The sequence below is a fragment of the Pteropus medius genome, unplaced genomic scaffold, assembly GCF_902729225.1.
Source record: "Pteropus medius unplaced genomic scaffold, Ma_sr-lr_union100, whole genome shotgun sequence".
Taxonomy (NCBI): Eukaryota; Metazoa; Chordata; class Mammalia; order Chiroptera; family Pteropodidae; genus Pteropus; species Pteropus medius.
In genome coordinates, this window is record NW_024349800.1 from 3,851,995 (window position 1) to 3,866,165 (window position 14,171).

Consider the following 14,171-nt stretch of genomic DNA (forward strand, 5'->3'; position numbering starts at 1 on the left):
ACTCTTTTTATATGTCTTTGTCTTCATGTTGTATCATCTTCCCAAAACATATTCTGTGAAAATCCTAAAAAACTCTCCTTATTGAAATTCTGTCTCTAAAAACAGCACTGAATTGTGCTCTGTAAACGGGTCAGTTGATTGGTAAGTGAAAGTTTGTCTCAGTAAAGCTGTTAAAGATTATGCATAAGTCCATGGTAAAATTTATCAGTGGTAGATTCATGCTTGGTTATCACAGGAGAAAAATAATATTTGGATACCTCTCTCAACCTTTGTGATTGACATCTTAGAGAACCACCATGCTGTACCATAAAATGTCCCTTCGTGCCGCTAAGACATACCAGCATGCACGTGAAAGATGTCACATAAAAGTGAAGTATATCATTTGGGGGCACTTTCATGTTCATTTGCTGCAAAAGAGCGACGGGGGTGTGATCAGTCATTTCCAGTCTTGTGGCTTGAAAGTACCTTTATTTTATGTTAATTTTTAGCTCAGAACCAGATATGTAATTGTCTGGAGGATAACTCAGTGTTTCTTCTTTGCAGATTCAAGCCCTTGAGCGTGCATATGATGATCTTTGTCAAACAGAAGGAGTCTCAGCGCTACCTTACTTCTTGATCAAGTATGATGAGAACATGGTGCTGGTTTCCTTGCTTAAACACTGCAGTGATTTCTTCAAGGGTCAAAGGACAAAGGTCAGAGAAACTTTGAGTATCATTTTATTGTCCAGCAAAAAAATCCAGTGTTCCTGTTATGATACACCACCTAAAAATTCAAACTCATTTAGATTTCTTCAGCCCTTCAAAGAATGTTTCAGAACATTTCTTTACCTTCACTCTCTCCCCACTGCAGTTCTCAAGTCAGCTCCCACTTCAGATTTTCCTAGCTCTGTTGCACCTCAGAGTAATTTTGGATTCCTCGCTTCCCATTAGTAATAACGTTATTTCAGTTTTCCTTCCTGATATATTTTATATCTGTGTTTTAATATATTCTCAGTGCTACCACTGTATTTCAGGCCCTGATTACCTCACTCTTAGACAAAGTCTTTTTGCTTCCATCTTGCACACCACTGCTATAGAAAAACCTTCCTCAAACTATTCGCATTTGCTATATAATTTGTTGATCAAGAGTTATTGGTGTCTTCCTTCTAGCTCCAAGCTACTTTTCTAGCCTCGTCTTACGCTATTTCCCTCATAAACCATTTCTCTAACTAAGCTTGTCTGTTTTTCAGAAGACAACCTCCCTAATCAAATATACCTATAACTTTTTCTATAGCTCTTTGTCCTCATGTTGTATCATCTTCCCAAAACATATTATGTGAAAATTCCAAGAAACTCTCTCTCTTTATTGAAATTCTATCTCCACCATGAAGCCTTCTCATGATGGGACCATGTGTGATCAATCCATCCCTTTCTGATCTCGCACTTAACTCTCTGATCTCATTTACTGTTTTACCCCCTTGTACTATCTATGTCAACATAGTAGACACTCAATAAAATTTTTCAGTGAATGAAAGACTATTGTAAATGTCTTTTAGAAGTGATGAGATATATAATAAACTATCTTAGCCTTATAAGAGTTCTAAATTGAAAATAAAAAATTGATTAGCATTATGAAGTTATGAAATCAAATGGGATAATTTCAATGTAGATATATCAGAGCTGAGAGAAAAAGAGACCTTTAACTGATAGCCTGATTATTCCTTAGCCTGAACTTAAGATACCTTTTTTTAAGTACACTCTTTTGGAGGAAGTCCTTTTTAAATTGATGACTGAGGATTGGTTTTTTTATTAAAATGCTTTTCTTTTCCTCCAGGCAATTTCACAGAACTGTAGCTCAATTAGTAACAATGAGGCCAACCATTAATAATTTAAAGTCCAGTCTAGGGTGAGGTCCTGTTACGTTAGCAGGCAGGGTTAAATGGCCTGCATTTGAAAGCAACTGTAATTCAAATTGTGTGTGGTAAATAAGTGGTCCTCCCCCAAAGTTTACTTATACCAAAATAATAATTTTTGGAGCACTTTATAATTTAAAAGGGACTTTCACATACTTGATTTTGTAATAACTTTGTGAAATAGGTGTTATTAGTATCTGAATTACCCATTTGATGAAATTGAGACTCAAAGTCACATGGCCAAATGGTTGATTTTAAAGCCTGTATGCTTTCTTCCATTCCATGCTTGAATCATTAGGGTGGAGGTGGTCTTTGTTTGACCTTTGGAATCAAATAGACATGGATTTGACACCCAACATTGCTACTTGCGATGTAGCTCAGTGACCTTGGGGAATTTGCACGCTCTTTCTTCACTTTAGTGTGTCTGTTAAATGGTAATAATACTGCCTCCTACAAGACTTTGTGAAGATTAAACATGATAATGTGAATAAAATGCCAAGGATATAGCAGGTGCTCAATATGCATCTACTTCCTTTCTTCTTCAATAGCATCTTTTCAAAGACTGAACAAATCTCTGGAGTCTCTTTTACAGTGCTCTAGGCGAGTTTACCAGTGTCCTGACCCTGAGACCAATCATCTGCCAATTTCAGACACAGAGCCCTTCACTGGGTTAGGGTCGCATCTCAGGAAAGCCTGGAATTGCTCAGCATATATGTTGAGCACCTCCTTGTGGGCTAGAAACTGCGAGGTATGATTATACCTATTCTTATGGAACCTGAGATCTTCCAGGCAAGTTGAGACACTTACTCGTGGAAAGTTAACTAGAAATTCAGGTAACAGAAGAGAAGTACCAGTGAAATGATGCGGATGATTACTTTGGTTGTTTGTCGATGTCCTGTCTTGTTCTGAAAAGATTCACCAGAAGCCATGCTCATTGTTGGCTTTGTAGGAGTTCCATGGCCTTCTGGCAGACTTCCCTATCTGTGGTCCTGAATGTTCCTTCCATACATTCCCCACACTGCTGTCCAAATGCATTTTGTAGCCTATAAACTTGATCATGTCGGTCTTCTACTTAAAACCCTCTGTGGTTTCTGTCGACTTCAGGATAAAATTAAAATAAATTAGCTTGGCCTTCAGGGCCTCTTCAAACCTGCCTCCTGCCAATCACTCTAGCCTTATCTACTGATATTCTCTCAAGATGCAGCCTATGTTCTGGCTACAACTGTGCCCTCCAAATGCCGCATGCTTCCTCCCACCTCTCTGCCTTCAGACATGCGTTTCTCTGTCTCTCTTCCTTCACCAGGCTAGGGCCTCAGTCCTCTTTCTGGTCATCACCCCTGGGAAGCACTGGCTAATTCCTTGCTCTATTTGATATTCCTCTCCTGTAGCAGCCTCTCTCCTAGCTCTAATGTCAGTCATTGGTTGGGTTGTCTGCTTGCCCCTGTCCCTCACCAGCCTGTGTACAATGTTAGCACAGAAATTGTTTACCAACCACACTGTATCCTCAACATTTAGGGGCATGCTGGGCATTTAATGGGCACCTGATATGTGAACGTTGAGAGGAAGGAGAGATCGTTGTGGACTGATCTAAATCACAGAAGGCTCTGGGGAAAGTAGATTTCTGTGAAATCTAAACATCACTTGAAGTCATTTCTGCTTTTTCTGCATTAATCTGGTTCATTCTCTTTCATGTAATTCTAATTTCTCTTCAGTGCTTCTGATTGTTGAAGTTTCTTTGAAGGTTTCTACCATATTCTTCAAAAGAAATAGGCATTTTTTTTTCCCTACTGTGAACTCCTTGCAGTTGTGCCCTGGCTTCGTGTTTTACTCTTCCCTGCTTTTTCCTCTTACCAGCACTTCGAAACCCTTGGAGAAGTTACTGTTCCTCTGTGAGCCTTGGTGTCTTCACATGTAAGATGAAGAAATGTTGGCATCCCTCTACATTTCTCTTTTCATACTGTTTTCTGGGGGGATCTCATTGTTTCCATGAAGCCTATGACCACTTCTTCCATTACGAACCTGCCTTTGGACCTCATCCCTTGTTATCCAACTACCTTCTTGCCTTCTCCAGCCCTTCAAATTCAACTTGTCCAAGCTGAACTCATGACCTTCACCCCAAGTCTGGGCATCACTGTCTTGGAATGTCGCTGCTATCCATTCAGTCAAATAAGCCAGATATCTGGGCAGCCTGCCAGACACCTCTCTGTCTTTTACCATCCCCATATCATGTGGATTTTGTTTCCTAAACTTCTCAGTCTGCTGCCTTTGCATTTCTTCTGCCACCACCCCAGTTTAAGCTGCTGTGGTCTTTTATCTGCTTTACTGCATAGCTTCCTAATGGTCTCCTTGTGTCTGCTCTGACCTCCAGTCTGTCCCCATATCATCCAAAGCAATCCTTTGAGGAGCAAATCTGATTATTTCACTCTCAGAGCAAAACATAGCCATGTCTTCTTCCTTGTGCTCTAAGAATATAACTGAATTCCTTAATATGGCATACAAGGCTTTCCAGGGCCTGGCCCCTGTGCAGATCCAGCCCCAAGTCGGTCCATATTCCCTCTTGCTTTGCACACCTCCACACCTGAGATTCTAGGTGCCCTCCTGCCACAGGGCTTTGGAACATGCCTTTTGCCTGGAAAGCTCTTTTTTCTCTTTTCTCTTCTTTCTATTCCACCCCCACCTCCCACTCTCCCCAGTGAAGTGTTTACTCTTTCTTTAGACTTAAACTTAATCATGATTTCTCAAGGAATCCCTTCCTGAACTCTGTAAAAAAGTTTATTCTACCTATAGTGGGCTCTTAGAGCACTGTGTATCTCTTCTTTATAATATTTAGCTCAGTTGTAATTGTACATTTTCTTGAGTGATCTTTGATTGATATCTTTTTCTCCCATGTAAATGTAAGCTCCATGCAGGCCAGTACCCTATCTTTGAATTCTTACCATTGCATCCGCATCCCATAGTATTGTGCTTGGCTTGTAAAATACAATGTAGGGGTGGATGCATGTGTGCATGAGTTGTTGTGAGGATTGGAGATCACATATGTGAAGCACCAGGGTCAGTGCCTGACATGCAGTAGGCCTTCAGTAAGTAGCAGTCACTCTTAGTATGGCTCTTAGAGCATAAGTGTTCTCTTTCATGTGAGTACCTGCTGTATGATTAAGGCCATGTAGCTTATAAAGGCTTTCCCAAACTGTTTATGCACCTAAAGTTTATGTCTAGTGTGAGTCAGTGGTCCAACAGGAGACAATATGAGGGAAATATGTGATCTGCAGTGGGTAATTTAGAGCAATAGCTCTTAACTTGGGGTAGGGGTGGTAGTGTATAACCTCCTTGAGAATTTGGTGGAAGCAATGGATGCTTATCCCAGAAAAATACATACTGACACACGGTTCTAATATCTAATGTCAGGGGCTCCACGAAACACTGAAACCCATTCATGGATCCTATTTGGGTCCCTGCCTCAGAGGAACATGAAGAGAAGGACAGGAGTAAGACTGCCTGGAGGAAACCTGTAGGATTGCTGAGATCAGCAGGGATGGCCCATCTCTATTCCAAGCCAGAGTGGGACCTTTGCATCCAGAGATACTGCTCACTCATGTCCTGAGCCTCAGCTGGCTTTGAGGGAGTGAGTACCTGTCCCTGAAGAGAGGACACTGTCCACTTAACCAGAAGCAGCTGCGGCGACCATGTTCTAAGTTCTTCTGATTGTGTGCCCAGCACAAAGCTGGCCTTTCACACATGCTATCCGTAATCCTTCCAACATCCTGCAAAGTGAGTACTAGTGTTCTCATTTTATAGATGAGGAGAATGGAAATGGAATGGAAGCCTCGTCACATGTACATGATCTTAGCTTCTACAGTCAGAACACTTCTCGTAATGGAAAAAGAAGCATCTGCTTTTTTCTCCCTAGCTCACAGCATGTTGTGATAGACTTTGGGTCTCAACTGCAACCTCATGAACCAAGGCTTCTGAGTCTAAATTTCCTCCTCACATACAACTGTACAGCAATAACGCCCTCTTCCTCTTAGATGGTTGTGAGAATTAAGAGATGATGGATATAAACAGGCTTTGTTACGTTTTATTCACATGTCGTAGTTATTCCCACTGATTTTCTTAGAATAAGTTTGTCAGTTTTCAATTTCATAGGAAAGTTCTTTTATTTGGACTAACCTCAGTCTCTAGTTATTCTAGAAAAATGGAATTTTGAGGCCCTGAAGTCATTTACCAAAGAAAGGCAAATTTTCTTGCCTTTTTGGATTGCAAAACCCTGAAGAAATTAAGAGTGGTCTACCAGCAGGAGAAGTTCCTCCTGAGATTTTCAGGGTTATCAAGTTCAGAAGCCCCCAGAACATCCAGGAAGGTTTTACCAGCGTGATAATGGTGCTCTCTTAAAATTAAAGTTAAATAGCAAATGCATTTTTGATTGATTTCCCTTCATTTCTTGGATGACTTATGGTTGTTAAGGTGATTGCTTAATTCCAAACTTCTTTGACTGTTACTTACATTTAAAAACACCTGTTACGTAATTATATTTATGTCTTTAGATGTATGTACACACACATATATAACTGAAACAAAACTTTCACAAAATAATACTTTACTAGATGCTATATGCACTCTCTTTTCTATCCCATTTTATCTTTTTGAAAAATGCTAGTTATGACCCAGTAAATGATCACAGATAGCTTATTTAGAACAATGCTGTGTGCCCATTTTGAGAATATTGGCAGATAAATGAACGGTACTGCTAATTTTCTTTCCTGCCAACAGTGTTTCCTTACCAGCATTGAATGTTGTGTACAGTTTTACACATTTGGTCAGTTGAAAATGGGCCTTAAGTTCTTATTTCCCTCAATAAAATGTAGATTCCACTTATCTGTCATGGTGACACTGCATTGCTACAACAAATAGTTCTTGTGATTATGTTAAAAACAGCCCAAATCACTCTCCCATTGCCAGTCTTTTGGGAAAGGTTGCTTGAGGCTTTTACTTTCTTCAGAGCAGTTATTGAAGGTTGGGTGTTTGGGAAATGTTTTGTAGTTTCAACGTTAGCCTTTAATTCTAGGGCTTTAAAAGCTTTGTACAAGAGCAGTAGCGTTAGTATGCTTTTAGCAGGGCTCTTCCTTCACTTAGCAATCTTTGCATCTTAGTAGCCATCTATGACATCACTGCACATTAGGTATTTGAATTTTTTTTCTTATACTTTTAAAACATGTAATCTTTTGCTCATTTTCTGTTATATCAAATGTTAGGGAATAGCCATTTGTCAGGTAAACATGTTTTATGGGATCAGTGTGGAAATTTCTCAAGACACTCAAGTTGACAATTTCCTCCCCTTTTCTTTCTCACGCTGTACTTTTTCAGCAGATTGCTGGGTGGACGATAGCCAGATCATGACTGGACTACTTCAGTGAATTGTATGCTCTCAGCCAAGTGGAAAGGAACATTTATTTCATAAACCTTCTAAATAAAGTTTTTTCCTGATAACATTTTACTTCATTCTGTTGATTTGTATTATGAAAGGAAGTGACTTGTCACATGGTGACTTTGTGGCAAAGTCAGTTCTAGAACCCAGAACTCCTAGCCAATGATTATTTCTGATTACCATTTAAAAAAATCTGTTTACCCAAATAGTTAAGCTGGCTTACCTAGCATTGTGCCGACTAATTCCTACAATAACTGAGGTTTCTGATTTAGTTCCTAAGGCACTTAAAGATTTTGGAGTCACTTATGAATAATCAAAGGAATATTATGCTCAGCCAAGTGTCAAATGGGTCCTGTCATTTTCCTGCCCAGATGCTTGCTTTTTGTACTCATACGTGCTTCATGTGGGTAGGAGAGATACTTCAAAGCATTTTCACGCTTACCTCCCTTTATAGGCAGTAATAAATTTCTCTTTAGCCATTCATTCTTGCTCTGTCGCTCTTATTAGGTCATGTTGCTCTAAGAACTTATTCCTGATTTTTTCTGCTCAACTATCTTTCTTCCTCAATGCCTTTGTAGTGTCAGAAGTATGCATCCATTTGTAGTGTGTAATGTAATATTCTAATTTATATAATTTAAATACCACTTAGTCCCAGCTCTGCATTTGCAAATGATAAAACCTAGATCCAGAGAATATTTGATAAACTGAAACTTATTCGTCTTTCTGCCACTTAAGAAAAGATAACCTTGAAACTGAAGATAGGTAACTGTAATGGTGATAGATTAAACTGAACAAAGAGGTCAGTGAAGTTAATTATGATAGAGTTTATTTATGTTGTGTTATAGTTACCATTTGTTGAGTGCTTTCCTTGTCTCTGTGCTAAGTGCAGGTAAGAGTTATCCTATAGATGAGAAAACTAAGGTAGGTTAAGTAAATTGCTGAGGGTTGGGACATTTGATAAGAGCCCAGGTTTATGGAATCACATTGAAAGGTGAAACTCAGAATCTCTAAATGAATAACGTTTTCTGAATTGATGTTGTCTAGGTTCTTCCTAAATAAAAATTGAATTGCCTTTAGATACCCCATAAAATTGAACTTAATTTAGTCTGTATTGTTTTGTAACCTGTATAGGAGTGTTTTCTCTTTAGTGTTCTATAAAGGTCTATAATTCTGGAGCTAGAAGGAATCCTTTGAGATAAAATGATTCAACCCTGTCATTTTACAGGCAAGTAGAAAACTTCCCCAAAGTCTTAGCTGCAGGATTAGAACACATTCCTGCTGGTGTTCCAGCCAGTGCTTTTTTTAAAACCCCTTCCATCAGGCCATTTTCTTTTAACCTGTTTCAAATGTTACAGAAGTAGAATGTCAACTTGTCCCTTCCCCTTTTCTTGCTGGGTATCAGAGGTGTAAATGCCTTTGATGAATTTTAAAAAAATGAAGTTGAAGCAATGATTACTTAATAAATATAGTTTGTCTAGCAGATACTGTCTGTCACAATTGACAGAGGGAAACAAAATAAAAAGGTGTTTCAGTGGTGGCAGTGACCCCTGGACCAGAAGAACTCCAGGAAGACAACTTCCTCATTCAGAGGGAGCTATAGGCCGGAGATCTCATTCTCAGAGTTCTCTTGCTTCTCATAGGAAATCCTCTTTTGGACCATGTTCTCGCATTCTCACCCAAGAGAATCCCAGTGTTAAAATGTTATTGAATGGAGGACCTGCTATGCTGGGAAAGGAAAAGGAACTGGCCAAGGTGCTGCATAATGTTTTATATGTAAGCTTCAGGTCTCTGTTGGTCAGACATTCCCCCTCTAGCTGCCTCCCAGGATTCCTGCCCAACATTGAAGAGGGAGGAGAGCTTTTCATATATCGGGGCCTGGAGAAATTAACCAATTCTGTCATGTATTTAACAAATATTTGCTGAGCATCAGGTACTATGCCAAGTGCTAGCGATGGAAAGATGAATACAGTAGACACTGCTCCTGCCCTCACAGAGTTTGTAGACCATCAAGAGAAACAGATATGAAATGCATCCTGTATTTTCACCATTGTCAAATGCTTTTTTTATTTTCGTAATTTTTCTAAAGTCGGGAATTTCTTAGCAATTATTGTGTATATTTACTGTTGTGATGTTTCTGCTTTCTTTCTATCCAGTTTGAAAGTTGCACTTTATAATCTATGGTACCTTTGAATCAAGAAAATACAGAGGTTCAACAAATAATCAGTTACCATAAGGAAAAATATAGAGTGCAATGAACCCTATTTTAAGCAAGTGCTTGTTTTCTCCTTCTTAGACTCTAGGCAGCTAGTGCTGAAATGATAGTGTGCATAAGAATCACACAGAGAGGTCACTGAAACATGCAGGTATTGTACATAGGGAGGTGTGGGATTGGTTCCGTGTGGTACAAGTTCAAAGAACTTCCCAGGAAATTCTGATGCAGGTGGGTCTGTGGTGGCCCACATTTGAGAAACTATTGCATACTCTCAAGCAGTGATTAGCAGCCTGGCTGCACATTAGAATCACCTGGGGAGCATTTAAAACAACTAATGCTCAAACCACACCCCATGCTGATTAAATCAGAACCTCTGGAGGTGGGACCCAAGCAGTGGGCTTTTTGAAAGCTCCCCAGGTGCTTCCCACACGCATTCAAATATGAGAACTAGAGCTAGAGAGAGTTGAGGAATGGAGCAATAGCCCTCTAACTTCAGTGAGCATGGGAATCACCTGGGTCCTTGTTAAAATACAGATTCGATTTAGTGGGCCAGGGGACAGCTTGAATTTCTGCATTTCTCACAGGCCCCCAGGTGATGCCAATGCTGCTGGTAGTGGACCACTTTTTGCTGAATGTGGGAAGGCATAGAGTCAACCCACAGTTTTCAAGGTAATGAAAAATAGTCCCCCCATTTTTTTTTTCCTTTTATCTACAAGAAGACTCTGTATGATTCCCAAATTTAGGTCCATGAACTGGACCAACTGCATCAGAATTACTCAGGTACATTTTGCAGATACAGATGGGTAGGCTCACCAATGGAGATTTGGAGTCACTAACAATGATGTGAGTAGTGCTACACACGTGCAGGGCTTTTCATGTTCAGGACAATCTTATTTAATCCTCACACAACTCTATGAAGTAGGTACTGTTATTTCCTCCATGATTCAGATGAATAAAACTGAGGCCCGAAGGATTTGACTAATTTGCCTGAGTCCACTCACTAAGTGGCAGTACTCAGAATAGTCTTTGCAAGCTCTATTTTTAAAAGCACTGTAGGTGCAGATGTTTTATCTCCCTGTGGAAAAGGTATTTTCAAATAAAGGCATCCTGTATTTCTTGAAGGATGATCGTACATGTGAATCTGTTTGTATTGAGTTAAATATGAATCTATTTGCATTTAAGACTCAAAAATGCACCTGGGCAAAAGGCTTCAGTCTTAGGGATAAGAAAATTTATAGCGTAGAAGGCAGCAAACATTTTCAAAGAATATCTTTGAAATAATGCAGTAGTTATCTGATAAAACAATAATAAAACGAGATTTATTGAGCAGAGATGAAGACTACTCAATTGTCCTCCAATAGGAAATGGAAAAAAGTTGCGATGCATCGATATAGTGGAATGCCATTCAGCCACTTCTGACAGTGGTTGTAGAATGACATTAGCATGGAAGAGAGTTCACAATAGAATAAGAGGTATAAAACAGTATTTGTACCATGATGCCATTTTCATTTAAAAGTTATAATAATAATATATTTATGTAAAGAAAAAAGTTAAGGGAAATTACACACCAAGTTTTTAATGCTGGTTCTCTGAATGATGGTGTTATGAGTTTATATCCTTCCTTCCTTTTTCTTGTCTTTGTGTCTCTTTCATCTGAATATTGGTTAAGCTCCTTCTTTGTTGCTGACATTGTACTCAGCACTGTGGAGAATAAACAGAAGTGTTTGGGCTGATCCCATTCTTCCAGAACTAACCATCTAGAGTAGCCAAAGTTTATCTGCCATGTTTTTATTTAACCCACAGCTATACCTTTGGGTTAACTTATGGTTCTCTTCCAACCATCTTTCCTCCCTCCCTCTTTTCATCCATCCATCCATCTTTTTTCATCATTCAATAAGCATTCACTAAGTATCTGCTGTGTATCTTTGAGCTGATCATGGAGAGATACTGCCTGTTCTCTAGATGCTCATTATCTTCTTTTTTTAATAAATGTTTTATTTTAGAATAATTTTAGATTTACAGAAAAGTTGCAAAGATAATGCAAAGTTCCCATATACTTTCACCTTGTTTCAGTTTACTCTAGTGTTATCACCTTACATTACCATGGTACATTTATCAAAACTGAGAAACCAACATTAAGTACATTATTATAAACTAAATTCTAGACTTTATTTAGATCGCACCATTTTTTCCAATAACATCCTCCTTATGTTCCAGGACTCAATCCAGGAAACTACGTTGCATTTTGTTGTCAGGTCTCCTTAGTCTCATCTGGTCTGTAATAGTTTCTCACATGTTCCTTGTTTTTGATGACCTTGACAGTTTTGAGTAGTACTGATTAGTTATTTTGGTACAATGCCTTTTAATTTGGGTTTCTCAGATGTTTTCTTATTAGACTGGGGTTATGGATTTTTGGAAAGAATACCAAGTGAAGTACCCTTTTCATCACATCATTTCAGGGGGTACCTGATACCCACAAGGCCTCCTTGGTGATGTTAAACTTGATCACTTAGTTAAAGTAGTATTTGCCAGGTTTCTTCACTGTAAAGTTACTGTTTTTTCTTTGGATGTGATTCGCTAAGTCCAGCCCACTCTCATGGAGGAGAAGGATTAAGCTCCACTCCTGGAGGGGGCAATATCTACATACATTGTTTGGAAGTCTTCTGTAAGGAAGACTGGTTCTTTCATTTTCATATATTTATCCCATCATTTATATCAGGACAGACTCATAGAGATTTATTTTATACTATGGGGTATAATTTAACTCTACATTAGTTATTTCGTTGCCCATATTTGTCCAACCTTGGCTATTGATAGCTCTTTCAGTTGGCTCCAGTATCTCCTTGACATGCCCCATCTTTTTGTTTATTGGCACTTCCCTCCTTTCTGGTATACAAGATGCTCCAGGTTCATCTTGTATTTTCCCTGTGTTAGCCCTATAATTTGACATGTGTCCAAGGAATCCTGATTCTTTTTATTGTAAAATGGTAATTAGAAATCATAGCTAGGTGCTCAGTGCTCATTGTCTTTTGAGAGGAAGGAGACAGAAAAAGTGAAAAATGTTATGTATAATTAACAAAGAGCTGTGAAAGCAGAGAGGACAGAGTAACCACTTCTGCCAAGGGGCTCCATCACTGAAGAAATGGTATTTGAAGTTGAGTGAAGTTTTCCAAATGGAGGTCAGGGTTGGGGTGTGGGTAGTGAGAGGAAAAATATGTCAGCGATTAAGAGCATCTGGCTTTTTAATTTAATCTGACTGTAGATTTACAATTGTAATGGCCCTTCTTTGATTTTCTCATTACATAAAAATTAGCAACTTTCACAGATTACATCTATTTAAAAGACAATTCTTTTCTATGTGAGCCCTGAGAGTTGACAGTTCACCCTCCCTCCCTTCCTTCTTCTCTCTCTCTGTCTTCCTTTCAGTCTTTCTCCCTTTTAAATGTATCTAGTTTCTACTCTCTGTCAGGCGCGATACAAGGTACAGGGGGTGCAGGGAAGAATTTGACAGCTCCTGCCCTCAAAAAGTTCTGTCTAGTGTGACATCAGTTTGCTTTCTTCTCTTCCCTTTAGCCCTTCACCAAGTGTCTAATTGTTAATGCTTTTGCAGAACAACATAAAAAGGGGAGAGGAAGTATTAGCAATGTCTGTATTGTGAATCTGACATGATACTTACTCAGGAAGTCTTTTCTGTTCACAGATAACAATTGGTGTATATGATCCCTGTAACTTAGCGCAGTACCCCGGATGGCCTTTGAGGAATTTTTTGGTCCTAGCAGCCCACAGATGGTATTTACATGTGTGTGTGTGTGTGTAGTGTGTGTGTGTGTATCTGTTTGTCTGTCTGTGTCTGTCTATATGTTTTTGACCATGTATCTGCCTATATCTGTATCTCTATAGTTTTCCCAAATGCATTTTTTTCATTTTTGGCATAGAAACCAGATAATAAATAAATCAATAAATCAGTCATGATCCAATTTCCATCAACGGTGAGCCACTAAGCAGGTCTATTATGGAGCTTCAGACTGTGACCAAAGGCATTTTAAAGTATGGCAAGGCAAGCAGCCAGAGTTCCTAACCTTGAAATTCTCCAGCCTTCCCTTCAGCTGTTTGGGTTGCTTTCAGATAGGATTTTTCTGTTGCTACCAAGCTCCTTTTTATCCTAACCCTAAAATAATCTAAATGGGATACCTTTACATTTGAAAAGATGGTCAACATCATTAATCATCAAGGAAATAAAATAAGATACTACTTATTAATAAAGATAATAAGCTACAATAATGAGATAGATACTGCTACATAGCTGCCAGAATGACTTAAAAATGACAATACCATGTGTTGTCGAAGATGTGGAGCAATTGGAACTCTCAAACACTGCTGGAAAACTGGCAGTATATATCAAAGTTAAAAATATCTGTAGCTCAGAAGTTTCACTCTCAGGTATATAACGCACATAAATACTTACTCAGATATAAGCAAAATATATATACCGGAATGTTTATAGCAGCATTAGTCTTAATAACCCAAAACAGTGAAATGGATAGTAAATTCATTGCAATGGAACGCTATGTTGTAGTGAATCTGAATGAAATACCGATACATGTATCCATGTAGATCAGTTTTAAAAGCATAATGTTGAAAATAA

The 14,171-nt window shown here is 38.8% G+C and overlaps 1 protein-coding gene across 8 annotated transcripts in view; it reads left to right on the forward strand.

Annotated features, from left to right (window-relative positions):
* Positions 1 to 14,171, forward strand: part of ATG7 (autophagy related 7) — a 220,410-nt gene that overhangs the window by 34,633 nt on the left and 171,606 nt on the right. For 7 of the 8 annotated variants that reach the window (XR_005658158.1, XM_039886741.1, XM_039886739.1 and 4 more), the window contains exons 7-8: positions 544 to 693; positions 13,227 to 13,315. Coding sequence is in view for 7 of the 8 variants with exons in the window: in XM_039886741.1 (XP_039742675.1) it covers positions 544 to 693; positions 13,227 to 13,315 (239 nt within the window). In the remaining variant the exon portion in view is untranslated. Of the gene's footprint in view, positions 1 to 543; positions 694 to 5,363; positions 5,661 to 13,226; positions 13,316 to 14,171 lie in introns of those variants that run through there. The other variant, XM_039886745.1, reaches the window with a different exon arrangement.